Source organism: Trachemys scripta, chromosome 2, assembly GCF_013100865.1.
Source record: "Trachemys scripta elegans isolate TJP31775 chromosome 2, CAS_Tse_1.0, whole genome shotgun sequence".
NCBI classification, from domain to species: Eukaryota; Metazoa; Chordata; order Testudines; family Emydidae; genus Trachemys; species Trachemys scripta.
Window position 1 is genome coordinate 31,823,488 of NC_048299.1, and position 22,328 is coordinate 31,845,815.

The following is a 22,328-nucleotide window of genomic DNA, read 5'->3' on the forward strand; positions in this document are numbered from 1 at the left end:
ATTTGGAGCGGCTCTGTACTAGATGGTACAGTGTGTTGTTCAGGTTATTGAGAAATTTAGTGCATGAATGTTGGTGTAGTTTAACAGAGGGTTGTTAGGAAAAATGAGGAAGGGAAAGAATGGCTTAAAATAAGTCACCCTTCAGCAAATAGGCACAGAAGATCAAAAGGACTATAGCAGGGTTAAAAATCGGCACTTATGTGTGTTTGTGTTGGGAGTTAATTATTGCTGTTCAAAACTGCACTGAAACATAGGACCCCACTAAGAGGGTGCCTGAAGAAGTTAGGCCTGTCGAAGTTTGCAGGGAATGGTAAGGTATACGTGCCTGCAGACCAGTTTAAAATCTTTCCTTTAACGCTTTTTTTTTTTTTTTAAACTGGAAAATAAAAATAATTTTCCGAAAGCGGCTGATCACTATATCCCATTGGTCACAGCCTCCCAAAGGCAGTCAGACCTGCAGGGTAACAGTTGCTACACAGGGTACTGTAGTCCAGGGGTCAGTTTAAGTGGCAGAATTCTATGGTGGAATGTAAAAAGGTACAATGCCTGAAACCTGAGGGGATGCACTCGGCCTAGACAGGACAGCCCTGAAACTGACAACTAGCTAAAAGTTAAATAATTAGTATCATTTATCAGAAAGCTGCATTTCAGCAGCTGAGGTTTTATGTCAATATTTTTGTAAATGTGTACCTACCCTAATCAAGCATTCAAAGCATAGAGCCAGGACAACCTCACCACTGATTAACTGGGTTAGCAAACGTATGCTGTATCAAGACACAGGAAGACACATCTAAAGCTTTAATGCAACATGGAAGTGTATTAAATTATTGATTACATTTACATATTTAAATGATCCTACTTACAGTAATAGTACTTAAGATACAATATTTGGTAAAAACAGCTAGTATATTTAAGTCTTCGAATTTTGGTAATGTTTTCTACCAAGTGTAAGAGTAGAAAGCAAGGTTTCCATAGATGAAAAGTGTACTTAACCAGAAACAATCCAATTGGCTGCAAAATACAGACTTACTATGATGGATTGCTGACATCTACAGAAAATGCAGTATTAAAAAGGTATCTTAATGTATATTTACAAGAAACTGCTTAGTGGTTTGTTCCAATATGGAGATCAGTTACCTGATTAATTAAGAAGGATGTGTCTAGGCTTGTCTTTGCTTTAACGCACCAGAAATAATCCCTCCACAAAAAGTGTACTAGAAAATATACAACTGTACAATAGGAAGAGGATAGAAAAGTTGAATACTGTGGAAAAAATTTATTAGTCTATACAGGCAAGTCTTCTGAAACAGATAAACCACTGGCTGTTTACAGTAAACCCAAGTGAAATACTCATTGCAATAGTATTTTCCCCAGAGATCCAAAAGCAGTGTGACTTTCCCCATATTTAGTGTCTGACAGGAAATTATGTTTCTGAACAAATAGCCACACAAAGCAGTTATGTGATATAGACCTTCATAGCCATAAGTGAGCTACATGTACATTACCAATGTTTAGGAAAAGAGCGTCTGTACTTAAGTGTGACAAGCTGATTCATAAAAAAGACACCATTCAAATCCTTGGCCAAAAAAAATGAAGACTCTACAGCAGGACTATGGTGGGCAGCATTGTAAAGACTACTGTGCAAGAATGCCATAAATTTAGTATATAAATATGACAGGATTAAGATGCCAGTTAAGCAATCAAGTTATCAACTGAAGTGATGATTTTTTAAAAAATCCCCTACTGTGTTTGCTCAACTTCTCAAAGGAAATTTTAGAAATCTCTTCAAAAAGTGTTCAGATTAACTGGCAGAAGCCATAGTTTAGATAGCTCTGCTTAATGAAAAAGAATTTGTAACAGACTTGGCTGTAAGAATTGTGTAATCATGCTGTTTATGTTATACAGTACCAACAAGGACAAGCATTTATCAGTAAAAGATATCACATTTTATCTTGCATCGTTTTTAGGATGTGTGCATATAAAGCAATTCTAGAATTCCAACAGTACTTAAACAAAAAAAACAAAAAAATCCAGACAAAAAGCAGACAGAATGCAGCAATGTATATTTGTTAGATGGCTATTTTTTAAAGAGTAGTTACATGATAAATGTATAAGGTCATAAAATTTGAGTGCATTTGTTCTTGCACACTATTTTATGCTACATATAAAAAACCTGAAGATTGCAAGTTGGGCATGCTTACCATAACATTTTTCAACTGGGAAAGCTGCTGAGCATGTTTTCCTACAAATGTTCACTGCCATGATACAAAACAAATATGTGCAAACTGCAAGGTCCCTAAAAATAGCAGTTAATGAATTTACAGAAAGGTGACACTATCTGTTTAAATATGCAAGAGGATAACCTTCCCAGAGTTTATAACATAGAGCAGTATCCACCACAGGCTCTTCCTCCATAGCCTTCTTCCTGGTTTGATAACTTTACGCCTCGGTTTTGGCTCTCACTTTCCCACAGTCCAGGAGTCTGAATGATTTTTTCAACAAGTTCTTCAAAGGCACATTGTACACCATCACATGTTTTTGCACTTGCCTCTGGGGGAAAGAGAGATTTAAGAAGTCAAGCAAGCAAGCATTAATGTATCTTTCACCATCTTCTTACTTTAACTGGAGAGAACCAACAGGTGTTAGTCTCAACATGCGTCCTACACTTTTGGTACAAAAGGGAAAGTAGTCACAGATGAACAGCAAGTCCTAGTATTTAAGGCAGTAAGATGACTTTTACTCTCTACAGACAGATATGAGCTTTGACATGCTATGTGAATTATTCTAACAATTGGCATGTTCAAGTTTTTTTTTTTTTTTAACTTGAAAGTCTAGCAATGTTAAAGGGTCTATTATACTTTACAGCACAGCCTTGTACTGACATAAGATAAGTCTTGTAATAAGCTAGTGGTACTGAGTTAACTGGATATATGGTCCAGTCATTAGAGTAGTCACAGTGAGTGAGGTTTCTACTAGACACCATCAAATTTAATCCCACTTAGAGAGGTTTCTTAATATGGGAGAGTGGAATAGAGAATGGTATTAGGAACATAAAACAGCCTTTATTTTGACCACAGTATTTAGATATTAAGGTGATGGATGCACTGGAAGTGTACAGATTGAAAAGAATGACTCCAGCTCCAGTCAGGCAGTTTCATCTGCCATGAGTCTAGAAATTTGGATAGACTCATTTTAAGACCAGTCTAAACAAGATGGGAAAACCTATCTTGAGGATGTTGAGGCTTAAGTTAATTTTGTAAAGCACTTAAACAATGCAGCTGAAAGGTACTATTAGATTACTTAGCGGATACAGTAAAAATTTTCACCTTAGCAATTCTGTAAAAGTGGAATCTAACCACAGTTTTATTTTTTACATAATGGTAACTTAAAATATCATGTAGGCTTTACATACATCTTCAAGGAGCATACCTATGAACAACATGGAATGTTTTCTTGCAAATTTGAGACCTTCATTCCTGTCAACTGCACGGTTTTCCTGCAAGAAGAAACAGTATATTATATGCTGTGATAGATGTATAAGTATAAACTACTGAAGGTAATTTTTCCAAGTCTGCTTACCTTATCAATCTTGTTTCCAACTAACATTTTAACTATGTCATTCCTTGTGCAGTATGTCTCCAATTCATTTAGCCAATTGTCCAGTTTGAGAAAGGTGTCTCTTCTTGTGACATCATAAACTGAAAAATATTGCCAATGGTCACTAACCTGATTTAACATATTATTTTAAAGACATTTCCAAATAATTTATTGCAACTATTGATTGCAGACATTCAAAATCTGAATTTTTTTTAAAAAAAGATTTGTAGACAGACATATCAGCATATTTTCGAGTTATTGCATATACAATAGGACACGAATGAGGCTGAGAATCCTCTTAGAGCCAAGGTGCTTTGTATTTAAGGCTAACAATCACCAAAATTATTTTTGCCCCTGGATTTCTTGTCTACCGCTCAACTCCAGCAATAGCGAAACAGACATTGCGCTCCAAGTGCCTAGTAAGGAGACTTCCAACACACAGTGAGGCAAATACCTAAAAGCAAAGCAATAGTTATCTTCAGAGGGCAGATGCAAAAAGTAAGGTTTTTTGACCCCGTTCTCCTTTCCTTCTATCTGAAGCATAGACTTCTTAATTTAAACCACAGTCTTTTCCAAATGACATTGGGGGTGTGATAAAAAGGTCATCAATGTTGGGAGCACAATGGAGGATATATTTTAGTTAAATAAAACATTAAGACTTGTCTACATGGCACCGTTTGTCCTGATTATGGAGGGGTGTGTATTGTTGGTAAGTTTTAGTATGTGCCAGCAGAGTTTACATGGGATAGCAAGAGCACAACATTTCAGCGTGCTCTACATTCCACATCCCTGTAGTCAGAACTGTGGCGCTGTGTATACAAGCTGTGATGGATTTCTTTTGGAAAGAAGGGAGGTGGTTTCCTGTCGGAAGGAGATGCTCAAGATGCTGAGATACTCCCAGTAACTGGGAGTATCTAACTAGAAGTCAAGAATTTCAGTATTAAACAGCCAAACGTAGTTGGAGAAGAATTAGTTGGTCTTTAACTTTTTCGTAAAACTAAAAAAAAAAAAAAAAAAATCAAAAGGTTTTAAAGTGGTACGTTGAGTAGCATACTTACCTAGGATAACACCCTGTGCTCCTCTATAATAGCTGGGCGTTAATGTTCTGAACCGCTCCTGACCTGCAGTATCCTAAAAATATTCAGAACGTTTTCCATTACTGTACTTGCACAAAATAATCTACTCTACGTGCTACTGAAAGAAAGTACAGCATCTGCAAGATCTAATTAACACAATAAAAAAGAAACTTCAGAACAATCATGGAATATAGCACCAAAGGAATCAAGTTTAATTACCTTTAGATGAAATACCATTAAGATTAGATGCAGAGTTGATAAGAATTTTGCTTCAGGAAGTGGCTTTTAAAGTCTTAGCATTTAAGTAAAATACGCCACTCTACAATGATATAGGGCACTCACATTTCCACTGACGCTATTGCTGCTCTACAGCTAGCAGATAAGTGAGACACAAGTGCAACAGCTTCACTTGTTTCTAAGTGAAGATTTTAGGTTTGCAAAACACTGCAAAGTCTTGTGATAACAAGACAAGATATATGGCTTTTCACTGCCCAGTATTTGATAATCAGCTTCAAACCACAGAAAATTAGGGCAAACCAAGCTGTAGCAGAAGTACCAAAAAACTGATCACATTTCTTCTTAAACTGAAGTAGCTTGTGAAATCAGATTTATATCTTAGGACTTTATGAACTTAGAGGACGAATGGGTCTGCAGAGACCAAGTATTAAAATGCTGATTACATATGCTTTGTTGTAGATCCTTGAAACAACACTGAACTATAAGCACAGATCATGAGAATATGCATGCATCAGAAACAGAGAAGCTCATTTACTCAAACTCTGTCCCAGTTTAGAAGCGTATTGCTTACAAACAAAAAGTAAATGCCACCCAATCTACCTCCAAAAGAGCAGTCATTCCAATAACTAAGATATCAGCAACGTTTTTCATTCAGGTTCAAAATTCACTCCACCACCATAGATCCTGAATATTCAATATTGTGAGTGGAGTACAGAACACTTCGGTGAAGAGAAAAAAAAAAAGTCTACCCCTACCCCCATCTCAAACTAGAGCCAGAGCACAGGATTCCTTTGCAAACGCCCCTTACCAGTCTTCACCCAAGGACTGTTATCCAGGGCTGTAATAGTACTGCTTCTCCAGGCCACTTGAACCACAGAAATGCAGAACTCTGGCCCCTCCACCAGCCACCACTGTGGTTTTCTATACTGGCATGGAGACCATACCACTGTACATAGGTATACAGAAATCAGCAATGTTTTATGCTGCATTCCTGAGTTTAGCATGGACCATGAGTGAATGCAGTGGTCACAGAGAAAGCCAGCAGTTTTATAACTCAGGTTTGTGTTTTGGAGATGCAGGGCATAAAAGAAAAGAGAAGTTATCTTTCCCTTTGAGTAGGATTCTCTCCACGAAGGATTCACCCTGTCTCTTCAGGAAAGAGTATGCAGGTGTCCTAGCTGGCTCATTTTCTTCCTCTCAGGAAAGAGTTCTGCCGCTCTGACACTCCTACCTCAGAGAGGAAATGTTCCATTGGCTCCAGTTCTCTCTCATATGCTTATGAGGCCCTTATTCAGCTGTGTCCATTTTCTCAGGCCTGGTCTACACTGGGACGCGTGGGAGAACGATTTAAGTTACGCAACTTCAGCTACGTGAATAAACGTAGCTGAAATCAGCGTACTTAGATCTACTTACCACGGTGTCTTCACTACAGTGAGTCGACTGCTGCCGCTCCCCCGTCGACTCTGCTTGCACCTCTTGTCAAGCTGGAGTACAGAAGTTGATGGGAGAGTGCTCGGGGATCGATTTATTGCGTCTAGACTAGACACAAGAAATCTATCCCCACTGGATCGACTGCTGCCTGCCAATCCGGCCGGCCGGTAGTGAAGACATACCCTCAGCCATCATATCCACTCTGCTTTGCTTGATCAAGGATGTGTTTGAGGTAGGCACTTACAGTCAGATCTCCAGAGCCTTCAGTTTGGTACTTGAGGTATGCAGCACTTTTGATATCAAAGCAAGGGAAGTATCCCTGATCTGTATTTTTCTCCCTCTTGTACTCTGCTTCTTTCCTCAGACAGACCAGGCAACACCAGAATTGCTCCACTCTGCTTAGCAGTCAGAGAGTTTCAAGCAGCCTGCCAGCACAGAGCAACTGACAACCACTGGAATTCCAGTGGTTGTTGCATACCAGAGATGGATTCATGACCATAGAACATGAGCCTTGCTTATAGATTAAAAAGCAAATATCATTAAGAGTTATTGGGAAACCTTTTCCCTTCCTTACTTTCCATAGTTCAAGGTTTGAGGTTTCCCTTCAACAGTCAAGGTCATCACAAGTACTTAAACTGAGTTATGCAGGATTCAGAGTTTCTTGCTCTATTTTAGCTGCTATGTTAGTAGAGGCAATCCTGAACTCAGACCTTAGCAGGCAAACTCCTTTTGGTTCACCTGGGTGTTTCCACATTCTTGTCACTTTAAAGTTAATAATGTAAATTAAACATGCACAACTATGGTAATTCTCAAGCTAGGTAATTTATGCAGTATTCGTATTTGTATGGAAATTGTAAAGTCTTAGTTAAGAAGATTTTTTCTTTAGAAATGTGAATTCAGCGTGAGAAGCTTTATACCTAATTTAACATGCTTAGTTATCAGGCTCAAACTATATAGTCTGATGTGATATAAACTCAAGTAGAATGTTATAAGAGGCACGGGTAATATTTATCGGTCGTCAAATTAAGGACTTTTCCTTCTAATGTAACTCCATATTCTCCTGTATACTTGTTGGCTTCTAAATTTTGTTTGGTAACAGTAAAGTCTCTTCCCATAAAAGAATTCTACAGAAGAGTCCCATTCTTTACTTTCAGATACCAGAACTGATACTATAGCTACGTTACCTACCCTGAAAATGGGAAAAGCCCATCAGTAACGTTTTCATGAATGACCCAGTAAAACAAAACAAAAACCCACACACCCCACTACTAACAAAGCCTGTTAACATGGCAAATCCCTTCAACTGCATTTTTCCATAAAAATCACCACTAATACAAATCAATAAACTATGTAAAGCTCTGGTGTTTTACTATGTTCAGAACTTACCCATATTGCCAGTTTAGCTTTATTTCCATCAACTGAAATTGTTTTCACCTTGAAGTCAACACCTGGAAAAATAAAAAGGTTTTAATTCTCCTTCAAACGTGTGTTATGATTAATTTTGTCAGACAGAAAGACAACGAAAGATCCAACTAAGTCAGAACTGAAGTTGTGCTTTGACAATAGCAGGTGGAATGGATTAGTTTAATCGGTTACTATTTGCCCACCCACCTCCACATCTCTCCTACTTTCCCACTATGGTCCTACACCAGGCTTTGAAATTAGGGCCTAGAAGAGTCTTCAGGTAACCATGGGCCATGGGCCAATAGGTATATCATGGAAGTGAAGCAGGTACTAATATTTCCTTCATGAAGTGTAGCATTCTTGAGTATGCTGTTCAAGTTAACTCCAAATTTCCTCCTCCTCCACATAGTTTGCTGCAGTCTAGATTCCAATTTCTACCCTTTCATTCCACCATTTCCCAGTGTGCATCAGCTATACCAGAAGCTATGGGCTTGATGCAATTCTATAGCCCATGTTATGCAGGAGATCAGACTAGGTGGTCATAGTGATCCCCCTTCTGGCCTTAAGATCTATGACACTGATCTAACAGTTAAAGGCCATTCAGATGAAGATGCTATAATGCCTCTTAGAAGAGTCCCCGCAGACAGTGCTGATCAATTGCTTCTCTGTCCCAGGAAACCTCAAGGATATCACTTGGGGTCTATTCTATTACTTCTTGCTTAGAAAGCCACTGGAAGGTTTAACAGGAAAGATGGTTTGTGGCATACTCATTGCTGAGGACACTCAACTGTCTTCCACACATTTGACCCAGCTATTGCAGTGGAACTAAAGGCTTATTGTTTGCAAGAGGGCAAGCTGCCCAAGGCTCAGTCCAAATAAGATAGAAATAATGTTACTAGGTTGTGGGGGAAGAGTATGCATGTCATCTTCAAACAAAAGTTTGGGTACTATTAGGTTCTGGATTGCTCCTGAATGCCTAGGTATTGTCTGTGGTCAAGACTGCCTCTCCACCCCTGGCTAGGAGAGTGGATCAGTTCCTGGTAGATGAAGACCTGGGCTCAATTACCCATAATTTGTCACCCACAGGCTAGATTAGAGTGTTCTACATGGGATTACAACCATACCTTTTAGAAACTTTAGTATGGAATGTAGAACCTAGAAAACATTACATTAGCATTTCCAGAGTCACATACACTGCTAATAAGTTTGAATGGAGTTCAAGGTATTTTCAGTTGATCAAGTCACAGATGACAGCCTGGTTACCTGGCACACTGCTTTCATGCGAGGATGCTGCTGTTACAATCAATGGAGTCACTACAGCTGGAGTCTAACTATTTTCTGAAGGGTCCTCTACTTTGGAACTCTCTCCCTGCTTTAGTACTCCACAGCTTGGATTCATTAATTTTCTAGGCACACTGCAGTGTGAAGCACATAGATTATGGCTATAAAATTTATCTAAGAAGGTCATGATTCTAGAATGCACTGAACATTACACAGGCTTTTTTTAAAAAAACAAAAAAAAACAACAAAAAACCAACCCCCCCACCCCATCACTGTCGTTAAAACTACTTTTATAACAAAAAAAGTACACTAAGGTGTAGTTTGAATGTTTTTTAAATTAAGATTTTTAATCCATAATTGACAGTTTATAACAGTACCACATAATGTTTTCTTAAGATTGGTTTAGCACACAATTACTGTTGAATGAACAAGCTGCAGAGCCAGAAATTCTAATTACTATATCTCCAGTTACAAGTCAGTGGCAAATGTACTCTAAGTAGGTAAAACAGGAACTTGCCATGCCTACAATTTGATTTAGATTAAGCCTAAATAACCTGCTGCCCTGTCAATTTTCAGCATTCAACATAAAAAGAGTTGGCTCTTAAAACTAATAGCATTCTATGCTGAGCTGCATCAAAGGGTACCTCTGCTAAGAGCCATGACAGCCCTAATGAACAGCTAAGTATATGTTTTTAAACAGATATATACTTGAAGCTACAATTTTTTTTTTACAACCCTGTTTTTACATGATCATGACCACCTTAAAAAAACAAAAAACAAACACACACAAGCCACTTTAGCTGAAAATTCTCTCTCATTCTCATCCCAATTATAAGTTTCAGGAAGTGAGCGTAGCTTGTCTATACCACTACAAAAAGTTTAGCTGAACTTTGAGGTAATGGCACCTTGCTCACATTCCACAAACAGGCCCAAGATTTTGTTACTGGATACAGTTATGCAACTTCAACTGGAGATGCACACACACATCTTTGACATCATTGACCCCCATTACCAGTTACTCTAAACTGAACCCAAAATGCTCTGAGCAATACAGGCCAATCAAAATTAACAAAATCTGAATTTGATAGAGGTATTTAAAAATGTAAAAACTTACTTTTTCCCCTATGCATTTTTAAGTAAGCATGCTGCTTAGCATTACACCACATTGTATATTTTAACCCTTTTAGGTAATAATGGGAAGGAGAGCATAGTTACAGTATAGCAGAAGACAAATAATAAATTGACCTACGTTTCTAACAAACTGCAGGGCTCTTGATGCAACAAGACTATCACCTTAACTTGTACAGAAGAAACCCATTATCACAATGCTAAACGTAGTTACGATCTCTGTAAATGCATCACTGGCATGCATTAATATTTGAGCTGTTGATACTTTAGTTTTCATTAATTTGATTATAAGAAGCCTAATAAAAAAAAAAAAAGTGAGCTTGCAGAAAAGCACATTTGTAACAGAGCTAGAGTCCACAGACAGTTGCAAAAAGGGTTAACAATTAAAAGTCTACTGGTGTAAACACAGCAAATGCACAATCCACCAGCATAGATTCAGAACACATACAAATACCTTATATTTATACTGTATATAGTTCCTTTCATCCAGAAAGATCAAGAACTTTGAATTGAATGCCAATATTACTCAAGAATGCTACACTTCATGAAGGAAATATTAGTACCTGCTTCACTTCCATGATATATCTATTGGCACATGGCCTAAGGTTACTTGAAGACTCTAAGTCCTAATTTCAAAGCCTGGTGTAGGACAGAGTATGCTGTTCAAGTTAACTCCAAATTCCCTCCTCCTCCACACAGTTTGCTCCAGTCTAGATTCCAATTTCTACCCTTTCATTCCACCATTTCCCAGTGTGCAGCAGCTATACCAGAAGCTATGGGAAGTATTAATTATCAGGGTTGTTTCTAGCAGGTCCCCTAGAAATGTGTTCTTGGTCCAATGCTATTTAATTTTTATCAATGATCTAGATGGTAAGCAAAATCTTTGCTGGTAACAATTTGTAGATCACAAAGATTGCTGAGATAGTAACCAGTCCTCATTATTTACCGTTAGAGTGATCTGAATCACCCAGTTAAATGGTTATAATTCAACAAAATGTTTTATTACCGTCAGTTTAATTGAGGTATTTTATCTGGAAATCAAGAATGCAGGTTATACCTACACAATGGGAGACCATCTGGGCAGTGATTTAGAAGGATTCTGAGGTGACTGACTATGTTGACCTCTATATGAGTTCTCAGTGCAATGCTGTGGCAAAATGGACTAATGAGATTTTTGATGTACACATGGACTATTAAGCAGAAGTAGGGGATGCACTTCTCAAAACAGATATGGAAATCCTGGAGAGTTCACAGGAGGATCACAAAAATGATCCAGGGGCTGTGAGGCCGGGGGGAAAAAAACAGCCTTACAGTACAAGTAGAGTCCCCAGATACAAAATTTGTATCTGCATTTGATCTGTGATCTGCAAACATGGTCCGTAGATATCTGCAGACAAAGCGGATATTCACAGATCTGCAGGACTCTAAGTACGAGCCTTAAGGAGCTCAACTTAGTCAGCTTAATGAAGATACTGTTGACATGCAGCTTGATGATCACCATGTACAGGTTCTATACAGGGAAAAGATCTGATGAGGCTTTTACAATTTTGCTGACAAAGGTGAAAGATGCAGTGGCTTAAAGTTGGACAAATTAAACCCTGAAATAAGCATTTCCTAGCAGGGAGGGTAATTAAACAATGGAACAGATCAGCTCACCAGGGAAGATGGTAGACTCAGCATTGCTTGGAGTCTTTAAAACAAAGTTACATAACTTTCTAAATTATATGCTGTAATCCAGATTCTGGTAGAAGCAACCTGTCTGTGTGAGAAGCCAGGCTTGTCTCTTCTTGCTTGGGAATCTGTGAATCCCCATGTTCATCTCCTTCCTTAATGGGCCACAGCAGAACAAGATTGCCCGCATTGCCTTCAGCATGGTCAAAACACTTGCAGCTTTGCATTAATACAATGGCTATAATCAATTTTCATGCTTTAGGGCTTCAGCCAGTAACCTGCAGGCATCAGGAAGGAAGTCCCCTCCCCCTCAATGCACAATTGGCCAGATGTATTGTTTCACATCCCACACCTTCCTCTGAAGCATCAAAGATTAGCCACAGCTGGAGATGGAACATGGGATAAGGTGAAGCAGTGCTCTGAAGCAGTTCATCAAATCCTTTTTTCTTAGATGTCTGGTCAGTGTGTCTTGCTCAGGGTCAAACTGATCACCAGGTTTGGCATTGGGAAACAATATTTTCCTCAGGTCACACTGGCAGGGACCTTGGGAAATGGAGGTGGAGGGTTTGCCTTCCTCTGCAGCATGAATTGCCTGTTAGGATCATCTAGGCATCTCTCACCAAGTGGATTTCCCACTATTACAGGGACTTTAGGCACTGGTAGCACTTCAGTCTATCCTGTTTTCTGTCTGTGACACACAACAATTTAGTCTCCTGAGGACTGAAATGCTTTAGTCTATAAAATTCTGCAAAAAGTTTAGTTATTGAAGACTTCATTAAGTCTTGTAAAAGAAGAAGCTGGATGTTTGGAATGTATGTGAAGCAGCTAAGTCACACATTTGATAGCCGTGTCTGCTAAGGAGATCAATAGTGAAAGTTAATATTGACATCACCATTAGATGTTAGAGTCAATACTTCACTGAGATGAACGGTAAGAGCTTTCATTGACCCAATAAAAGCTCTCACATAAAAACAGACTCAAAAAATAGTTCTTAAGATAGTATTTCTTTGGTTTATGCCAGGCACCTGTAGGGAAGGTTCTCTTGTAAAACAGTTTAGAACCTCAGTATTATTAAAGGTCAAGCTTTGTTCCAGAGTAAAGGGTGGATACTGTGGCTCCTTACACTGTGGAACAATAGTGTCCACAGGGCTAGCAGCAGTATGTAGTATAGTAAAACTAACTAATAATCTACATCAGCTTATGATATGGTTATTGAAGGTAAACAATATGTTTCAAGTTCAACATTGTTAACTTTAGGTTGATACAGAATCAATTTTTTGATTGCTTTGCTGAAAAGTTTTAATATTTGGGAGTTTATGCAATAGTTGACAATTATCAGCTTTATGTAGATTTGGCCCCTTGAGAAGAGACATTTTTAAAACTCAGGCAAGTTGACCTACATCATGAATTTGATCCTCAATGCATGTTCCATTAATGGTTTCCTTCAGGGCCTGCATTGTTTAAGGAAAACTCAGCAGGAGCTCAGATACCTCCTTTCTTGCCAGAATGAGCTCAGGCAGTTCTTGTTGATGTGGAAATATATTTATACTCAATACCCACCTGAAAGCAAGCGAGCTGACAAAGCATTGACATTTTTGTCACCATACTGATGATTGTCCATAATACTGCAGTGCTGATCAGACAGGTCAAGTCAGATGGTAGGAAAACTTCTTTAAAAATTAAGTTTTCTTTGGGCTGGTCTACACTATGGGGGGCAGGGAGGAATCGATTTAAGTTATGCAACTTCAACTACGCAAACAACATAGCCGAAGTTGACGTACTTAGATCTACTTACTGCGGTGTGTCCACGGGAGACGCTCTCCCGTCAATTCCCCTTGCGTTTCTTGTCAAGGTGGCGTACCAGAGTAGAAGCTAGAGCAATTGACAGTTGATTTATTGCATCTATACTAGACACAATAAATCGACCCCCCACTGGATCGATTGCTGCCCATCGATCCAGCTGGTAGACAAGCCCGGAGTAAAAAAGAAACTCACCAGCTGATACAGATTACTCTTTTGAGCTAGGATCTTCCTATATTTGATGGCATCTAGCACAATAAAGGCCCCATTTCTTACCTGGGTCTCTGTGTTCTAATCTAACATTAATATTCCACTTTAACAGACTTTAAGGTTGAAAGGCATTCAGAAGTTAGGATGTGACAAGAAAGGTCATCCATAGAACCATAATTCTGCCTCCTTATGCATATATTTTTGCTACAATCTTTATGTATGTAATTGGCTTGCAACCTTAACCTAACAATAGTTTATGCTAGAGATGGCAGCTAGTGCCAGGGGATATCACTGAAAAGAAAGGTACGTCTCTTTCTCACTCCACAAGCCATTAAGAGAAGGTAGATTGAAGGGATGGTATCAAGCAATGCCTTGTCAACAAGTCTCAGTTGCCCAAATTAGTAGTCGGGACATCCAAAAGAAATCAAGTGTTAGTATTTCTGCAATACCTATTTTTTCTGCATTAGGAGTTGGAATTAAAACATGGCTATCCCTAAACAATAATTCGATTACATAGTGTCCTACTCATCCCCCAATATTTAATTCAGCTAGTCAAATACATTAGACAACTATACAGTTATTTTTGGCTTTACATTAGTGTTTCTCTCTCTCAGTAGTCACCTCGATTGATCAAGAGTTTAAGGAAAATTACTTGCTCTCTTCCAGGTCTTTAGTTAGAACCTCCATTGCAGTAAGTCTAGTGTTAGAATTAGAATACCTTGTACAGGAAAGTTACCTTAATTTGCTCCCAGTTCACCAGCTATTTGTTTAGCTTGGATTACAGTTATACGATATATCACATAATAGCAGGACGAGTTTTAGGCATTTTACTGCCTTTCACAAACTTCAATATCCACACCAGCACCCCTCCCATTCTGAGGTCTGTCTCTCCCTCCTAAATACATTTCAATTAATGCTGGGCCCTTACTGCTGCCCATATCACTCACACTGTCCCAGCACAGTTTTTTTTAAGCAGATCTGGGCACTCCCCTCTCCTCTTGGCCACTTGCCCAGGAGCGAATACTTGTTTTGGGGTAGGTAAGGAAGGAGCCACTTATCATTCAGACATCTGTTCCTTGAAGGGGGAGGATTGGGAAACAGGAGTTCAGTGCCCAGTATAATGTAGAGCTTCTCTGGAGCAGGCCACCTATGCACCTACTCTAACATGAATCCTGTGCAGTACTCTTATTACTATTAAACTAAGTTCCAATCTCCTATTACTTTTGAGAGATTTTACTGATTTCTCATGAAGGTTAGCAAGAATCTTTTGCACACGGCTCTAATAAATTCATTAACACCACGAGTGTGGTTGTAGTGCTAACAGATGCAGGTCTCCTTCAGTGACAATCCATGTCTATACCTTCCATCTTCAAGAATACAGAATACACACATGACAACACTGTCTCAATTCTGAACTGATTTTGTGCAGAGTGTAAGAGCACCCAATTACTGTTTATACTTCTGTACTGTTTAACGCCATACATTATACATATGTCTACACCTAAAAGGCTTCAGCGGCACACCTGCGCCACAATAGTGCTTCAATGTAGACACTACCTATGCTGACAGGAGGCATTCTCCTATTGGTGTGTAGGTAATCCAACTCCCCAGACAGTAGGTAGGTCTGTCAACCTAGCATTGTCTACAGTGGGGGCTAGGTCAGCTTAACTATGCCATTTAAGGGTGTGGATTTTTTTTAAACCACACACACACCTTCAAGCAACATAGTTTAACTGACTTCATTTCTAGTGTAGATCATCCCCTCCCACCTTACTGAAGAGCAGATAAGGCTGAACCTCATTACCAGTTGTGCAAACACAGCAAGTCACTGTCTTCTACCTAAGTTAGTTTGAATTTTTATGAAGTCGTGTTAACATACACTTACCAATTGTTGCTGCAAGTTCTGGGTCAAATGTATCATCTGTGAACCGCAACAAAAGGCTGATGAAGGGAGGAAAAAAAAAAAAAAGATACTATTAGAACACTAAGTATTTGTTGTTGCAGTGTAACTGTAGCTTGCCAGATGAGTGCATTATTGTATACCACAAATCTGAAAGCAACGTTACATTAATATAAAACAAGGTAGACCTGAGTGTCATCTTCAAGACAGTGCAAATAAAAGTAATGCATATCAGCTTGCTGTATAACTAACATTAACTATGTTTTGAAAAAGGAGTAGTTATTTTTACTCTTCAATTCCAATACAGAGTAAGCCTCTTTGAAGCTAGGCCTCAATCTGTCCCTGACTAGGGTTATCCAAAATGTCACATACTCTACTGTTCAGAATATTTTATTTCTATTGTCCTATTTCAAGTCTTCTAAAACTCAGTGCAAAAAAGCACAACATTTCTGCAATTTGAAAGAAGGTTCCAAAGTGCAAGTTAACTTACTACAGTAGGAAGAATCTAAGAAACAATATATGTGCAAAACTTCTTAGACACAGAAAGCCACAGAACTTTAGTGGTAAGTATTAGAAATAATTGTGGGGTTTTTTTCATATTTACAGTGTACAGGTTCCAAAATACACTGAAAAATACAAATGCAGCCTCACACAAATTAAAGTTCTGATGAAACTGAACACTAAAGTTAAATTTTACATTGTACAGGTGTGGATGGCACATCAAATTATAGAAAATTCTGTAACTGGACCACAAGAGCAGCTAGTCCTATAAAAAGAGGAGAAGAGTCAATGAAGACACCCAGAGTTCAGAGCCCCCGGTTGGAATACAAGAGGACTCGTAGAAGATTGCAAAGGAGAAAAGACAAGAGAACTTGCAGTCAGAAAAAACAGGAGGAAGGCCAGAGAATCACACTATCACCTGAAAAAGTCAGGTCTATGTGATTGGTGACTTCCTACTAAGAACAGAAAGGCCTGTCACCAGAGCTGACCCAGAGAACAGAAGGGTGTGCTGTCTATCAGAAGCTAAGACTTGGGATGTGGACCTGAGGTTGAAGAAGATCCTAATTGGAGCAGGAAAGAATCCACTGATTGTTTCCACATGAAGGACAAATTATACATTCCAGCGAGAATCTGGCATAGCCTCCCTTGTTACAGCTAGACTGGGAAATGGAGGCTCAAATGATCTTCAGTGGGATTCTACCTGTCCCTAGAGTGGGAGAACGAAAGGGAGACAAGATGATGATGATCAACAGATGGTTCGGGCAGTGGTGCTATAAGGAGGACTTGGGGATGTTTGATCACTGGAAGGCATTCATGGACAGAGGACTGTTCTCCTGGGATGGTCTCCACCTATGCAGGGAGGGAAATAAACTTCTGGGATGGATGCTGACACAACTGATTAAGAGTTTAAAACAGGAACTTGGAGGAGTCATGTAATCTTCATGCCTGATTTGAACATTGAGCAGGAGGAAAATCAAGTAAGGAAGGATACAGCAATGGAGAAAGGAACAGCAGCAGGTAGGACAATGGACATTAAGAGAAAAGACAGTGCTGATACTAATGAAGCTAACAGTCAGACGATACTGAAAGTAGAATGACTATGCATTTGGCTGAGGAATCTGGGCAAAGATAAGTAGAAATAACTAAGAAGTTTTAACACCATTGCAAGAACTAGAACCACAGGTGCAGGAAGTGAAGCCAGATACTATAGGGATAACAGAAACATGGTGGAATAGTAGTCATGACTGGAGTACAGGTATTGAAGGGTAAATGTTGTTCAGGAAAAACAGAAAAAGGTAAAGGTGGTAGAATAGCATTGTATACTAATGATGAGATAGACTGTAAAGAAATTAGAAGTGATGGAATGACTAAGACAGAATCTGTTTTGGCCAAAATCACTTTGGGGAAGAAAGCTACTAGAGGTTTCCCTGGGATAGTACTAGGGGTATGCTACAGACCTCCAGGATCCAGTTTGGATATAGCCAGAGATCTCTTTAATGTTTTTGTGAAATACAAAATACTAGGCATTGTGTGATTATGGGAGATGTTAACTTCCCAGATATAGATTGGAGGACAATTGCTACTAATTATAGTAGGGCCTAGATTTTCCTGGATATGATAGCTGACAGATTTATTCACCAAACAGTTGCGGAACGAACAAGAGGTGATTCCATTTTAGATTTGGTATTGGTAAATAGTGAGGACCTCATAGAAGAGCTGGCTGTAGGGGACAACCTTGGTTCAAGTGATCATGAGCTAACCCAGTATAAACTAAATGGAAGGGTAAACAAAAACAGATCTGCAACTAGAGTCCTTGATTTCAAAAGGGCAAACTTTAAATAAAATTGAAGGAATCAGTTAGGGAAGTGGACTGGACAGAAAAACCTCAAGGATCTGAATGTGGAGGAGGCTTGGAATTATCTTAAGTCAAAGCTCCAGAAACTATCCAAAGCCTGCATCCCAAGCAAGGGGGAAAAAATTTGTAGGGAAGAGTTGCAGACCAAGCATCTCAAACAGGTAATTAAGAGAAAGCCTACAAGGAATGGAAGACAGGATGGATCAGCAAGGAAAGCTACCTCTTGGCAGGAAGTGTAGGTATAAAATGAGAACTGTCAAAAGCCAAGCAGAGTTGGACCTTGCAAAGGAAATTAAAACCAGTAGTAAGAGGTTCTATAACCATATAAGATGAAAAAAGGAAAGTAGGGGGACCGCTAAGCACAGAGGATGGGGTGGAGATTCAAGATAATACTGTATAGGTATGGCCCAACACCTAAATGAATACTTTGCCTCAGTTTTTAAATATGACTAATGAATAGCTTAGGGACAGTGGCAGGGTGGCTAATGGGAATGAGTATATGGAAGTAGAAATTACCACATCCAAGGTGGAAGTCGAACTCGAACAGTTTAACGGGACTAAATCTGGGGACCCAGATAATCTCCATCCAAGAATATTAAAGGAACTAGCATGCCCAAATAGCAAGAGGTTTTAATGAATTTGTAAACTTGGGGGTTATATCCTATGACTGGAAAATTGCTAATACAGTTCCTACTCATAAGAAAGGGTAAAAGTGATCCACGAAACTACAGGCCTGTTAGTTTGACTTGAATTGTATGCGAGGCAGGGTGGATTTGATTTAAATAATGATTTAAATCACTAGTCAGGAAGACTTGATTTAAATCAAGTATTTCTATATAAAGTGCATTCTTTTTGGTTGTTATAACCTTAATACAGCAACTCCGCACTTAACGTTGTAGTTATGTTCCTGGAAAATGCGACTTTAAGCAAAACGATGTTAAGTGAATCCAATTTCCCCATAAGAATTAATGTAAATGCAGCCCTTAAAGCACCTGTGTTCTGGGTGGCCCTGCCTGCAGGGGGGGGGCGGGGGGTACCGCGCTGTGCAGTGCCACCTGCACACCCCCTGCACCAAACAGGAGCTGCCCCAGCTAAGTGCTCTGCACCTCCTGCCTGCCCCAGCCCTGAGCCTCCTCCCGCACAGGGCTTTGGAGCGGAGCCCGGAGCTGGAGCGCAGAGCAGCTCCGGAGCAGTGGAGCTGCAGGTTTTTGCCTGGAGCTGGAGTGTAGCCGGAATACAGCTCCAAAGCCCTGCTCCCACACCCCCACCCTGAGCACCCTCCCACACCCTAACTCCCTCCCAGACCCCACACTGCACCCTGAGCATCCTCCCACACCCTAACTCCTTCCCAGAGCCTGCACCTTGAGCCCTGATCCCCAGGGGTAAGCCAGGGACACCTCCCCACCACAGTACAGTACTGTACAGTACATAATGCCTTTTGTCTGTCCCCCAAAAATTTCCTTGGAACCTAACCCCCCGCATTTACATTAAATCTTATGGGAAAATTGGATTTGTTTAACATTGTTTCACTTAAAGTTGCATTTTTCAGGAACATTACTACAATGTTAAGTGAGGATTTACTGTACTTGACACAAAGTTGCTGTTTACCTTCCAAATAAATGAAGAAAACTTTAAATGCTAAGTGGCTTTAATGTTATTCTTAGATATAAAATAGTAAAATCCTTATAACATAGAAATAAGATTTTAAATGTCTGTTTTGAGATATTAAATACACTAGGTAACCAATATGTGGGAGTTATTTATTTAAGTGTAAACTTTCACAAGGTCACATGAACAAGAGATGACTTAATCTAAAAGAAATTTGCTCAAGTCATGTCAGTCATCACAGGATTAGTGCAAAACTTTACAGATCCGACACACTGAGGATTAGAAAGAAGCAATGACTAGCTGTCACCTTGTTTAAACTATTAGAAGGCAAGACTTTAGCAGTAGCCGTTTCCCTTTTATCTGATGCAAGATAGCAGAATTAAGTTATTGTTTTAAAAAGCATTTATTTCTAAATGTAATATAGTTAGGCGTGGAATGATTAGAATTTTTTATTTGTAAGTGTCAATAAACAGTAATGTAAACAAACACACAAACCAAAAGAATATTTCAATTGATAATAAATAGAAATTTACAGATAGGCAAAAAAAAAAAAAAAAGAAAGAAAAAGGATGTTTGAGAACTGCATTTGATTTAAGGATATTTACTTCATACATTTTGACTTGTAATATTCACAATTAGTGATTTAATATTCTAAAGCTTTAACTTTGTATATCTCAAGGTCTGTCATTAAGTAATTACTGTGACACCCCCAATTGTCCAACCCCACATAATTTCCCACAACTGTGAAAATAAATTAAAATCAATAAAAATGATTTAACAAAACACTATTATTCACCAAAATGATAAAAAAAGTCAAATTCTGCCAAGACTAACTATGATACTGTCACATGTACAGCACATACATCTTTTCGACAGCGTGGTCAGGACCTTCTTTTCAGATCTCATTTGAAAGACCCATACATAGTAAAATGGAGGGGAGTCAACAGATCTGTCTGAGTAGTGCAGTTTTGATATTTTTATTTAGTCCCTGTTTTAACTAGGTCAGGGGACTGTTCAAAGAACCCCTACTCACTCACTGCCAGAAGGTTCATGCTAGTATGATCCGCGGGTACTGGGAAGCAGTGGTTCAGAAGTAATTTAACAAGTTGCACCTAAAGCACCATGGGGGGGGGGGGGGGGGCTAAGAGGGAGCCTGCTTCTGAACAGAAGCAAAGAAAACTAGTTAAGAGGGTCCCTCAAGGATAAGCAGGAGGGAAGATAGCCTGACTGTGAGGAGGAACGTCCCAGGCAAGGCATGGAAGGCCCCTAAATGAGGAGGGGCAGAGGGTCGAGTCCCAAACCCGAGGCAGGGGGCAGGCTGTGACCAGGGCCAGGACGTGAAGGGCCCCTGCTAGCTGTGACCAGGGACGGAGGAAAGGGGCCTGGCCTGGCCCAGAGATGGGCCCACCTTTGGCTGTTAACACAAGGGGCCCGGACCTGAAGGGGGGACAGGGACGCCACTGGCTGTCACCAGGGCCTGAGGGACCAGGACCGGGGTGGGGAGCGCCGCTGGCTACCGCCAGGGCCGGAGGGGAGGGGCCCGGATCTTCCCGCTGGGTGTGAACAAGGGAGGGGCCCGGACCTGGTGGGGGGGAGGGAGATCCGGACCTGGGGGGGCGGGGGCTGTCATTGGGGCCGGTGGGGGCCGGAGGGGAGGGGCCCGGATCCTCCCGCTGGTCACCGGGGCCGAGGGGGGGGGGCCGGGCCCGGAGGGGGGGGAGGGTCCGGACGGGGGTGTGTGTGTGTCCCCCGCTGGCTGTCAACAGGGCCGGGGCGCGAGGCGGTGCCCGAGACCGGCAGCCCCACACCAGGAGGCCTCACCGGGCCGGGCCCCGCGGGAGGAGGGTGGGCAGCACGGCACCGGGCCCAGTCATGATCAGCCGGCCCGGGAGACTGGCGCCGCGAGGAGGGAGCGGTTGCGCGGAGGGAGCGGTTGCGCGGAGGGAGCGGGGCCGCCTCACCTGGACTTGCCGACGCCGCTCTCGCCGATGATGAGAATCTTCAGCGTGGTCAGTATGTCCTCGTCCATCCCGAGCGAGCCCGACCGACCCCAACTCTCGTCTCCTTGCGCAGGCTAGTCTAATCCGCTCGTGACTGCGCATGCGCACGCAGCCCTTTTTATTTTTCAGTTTTCTATTGCAGCCCCTCCACGCATGCGCCTTGACCCGCCTCCACTTTCGAGTCCGAACTGCCGAAGTCTCCCCTGCGGCGCATGTGCTGTAGAAGGTCGTTGTCTCTAGCAGCTCACAGACAGGTGCGTTCGGCGACGTGCTGTCACCGCGCGGACCGGTCTGCGCACCCCGCTCAGCTCCTCAGCGAACAGCCCCGTGCGCTGCATCACCCGCGCAGACTGGGGCCATCGGCTGCTGCTCCTCTGCCCCCACACCTGGGGGCTGCCCGGGGGTATGGCTGCGCTGCGGCCGGGATCAGCCCCCCACACCTGGGGGCTGCCCGGGGGTATGGCTGCGCTGCGGCCGGGATCAGTCTTCCCTGCCCCCGTAAACAAACTCGCACTAGCTCCGCTCCAGCATGCCAAAAATTGCAGCATGGACGTTGTGACAGGGGTGGCGGCTCGGGCTAGTCACCTGACTCAGACCCAAGAGGTGGGAGGGCTTGGACTCCAGCCACC

At 41.0% G+C, this 22,328-nt stretch overlaps 1 protein-coding gene across 1 annotated transcript; it reads right to left on the reverse strand.

Moving 5' to 3' along the window:
• Nucleotides 1–797: 797 nt before the first annotated feature.
• Nucleotides 798–21,848, reverse strand: RAB18 (RAB18, member RAS oncogene family). Its single transcript, XM_034760185.1, has 7 exons — nucleotides 21,661–21,848; nucleotides 15,721–15,776; nucleotides 7,728–7,789; nucleotides 4,656–4,728; nucleotides 3,580–3,698; nucleotides 3,430–3,496; nucleotides 798–2,550 (listed from the first exon to the last, which is right to left on the reverse strand). Exons 1-7 carry the CDS (start codon nucleotides 21,726–21,728, stop codon nucleotides 2,375–2,377), a joined length of 621 nt encoding a protein of 206 aa, XP_034616076.1. The 5' UTR covers nucleotides 21,729–21,848; the 3' UTR covers nucleotides 798–2,374.
• Nucleotides 21,849–22,328: the final 480 nt, after the last annotated feature.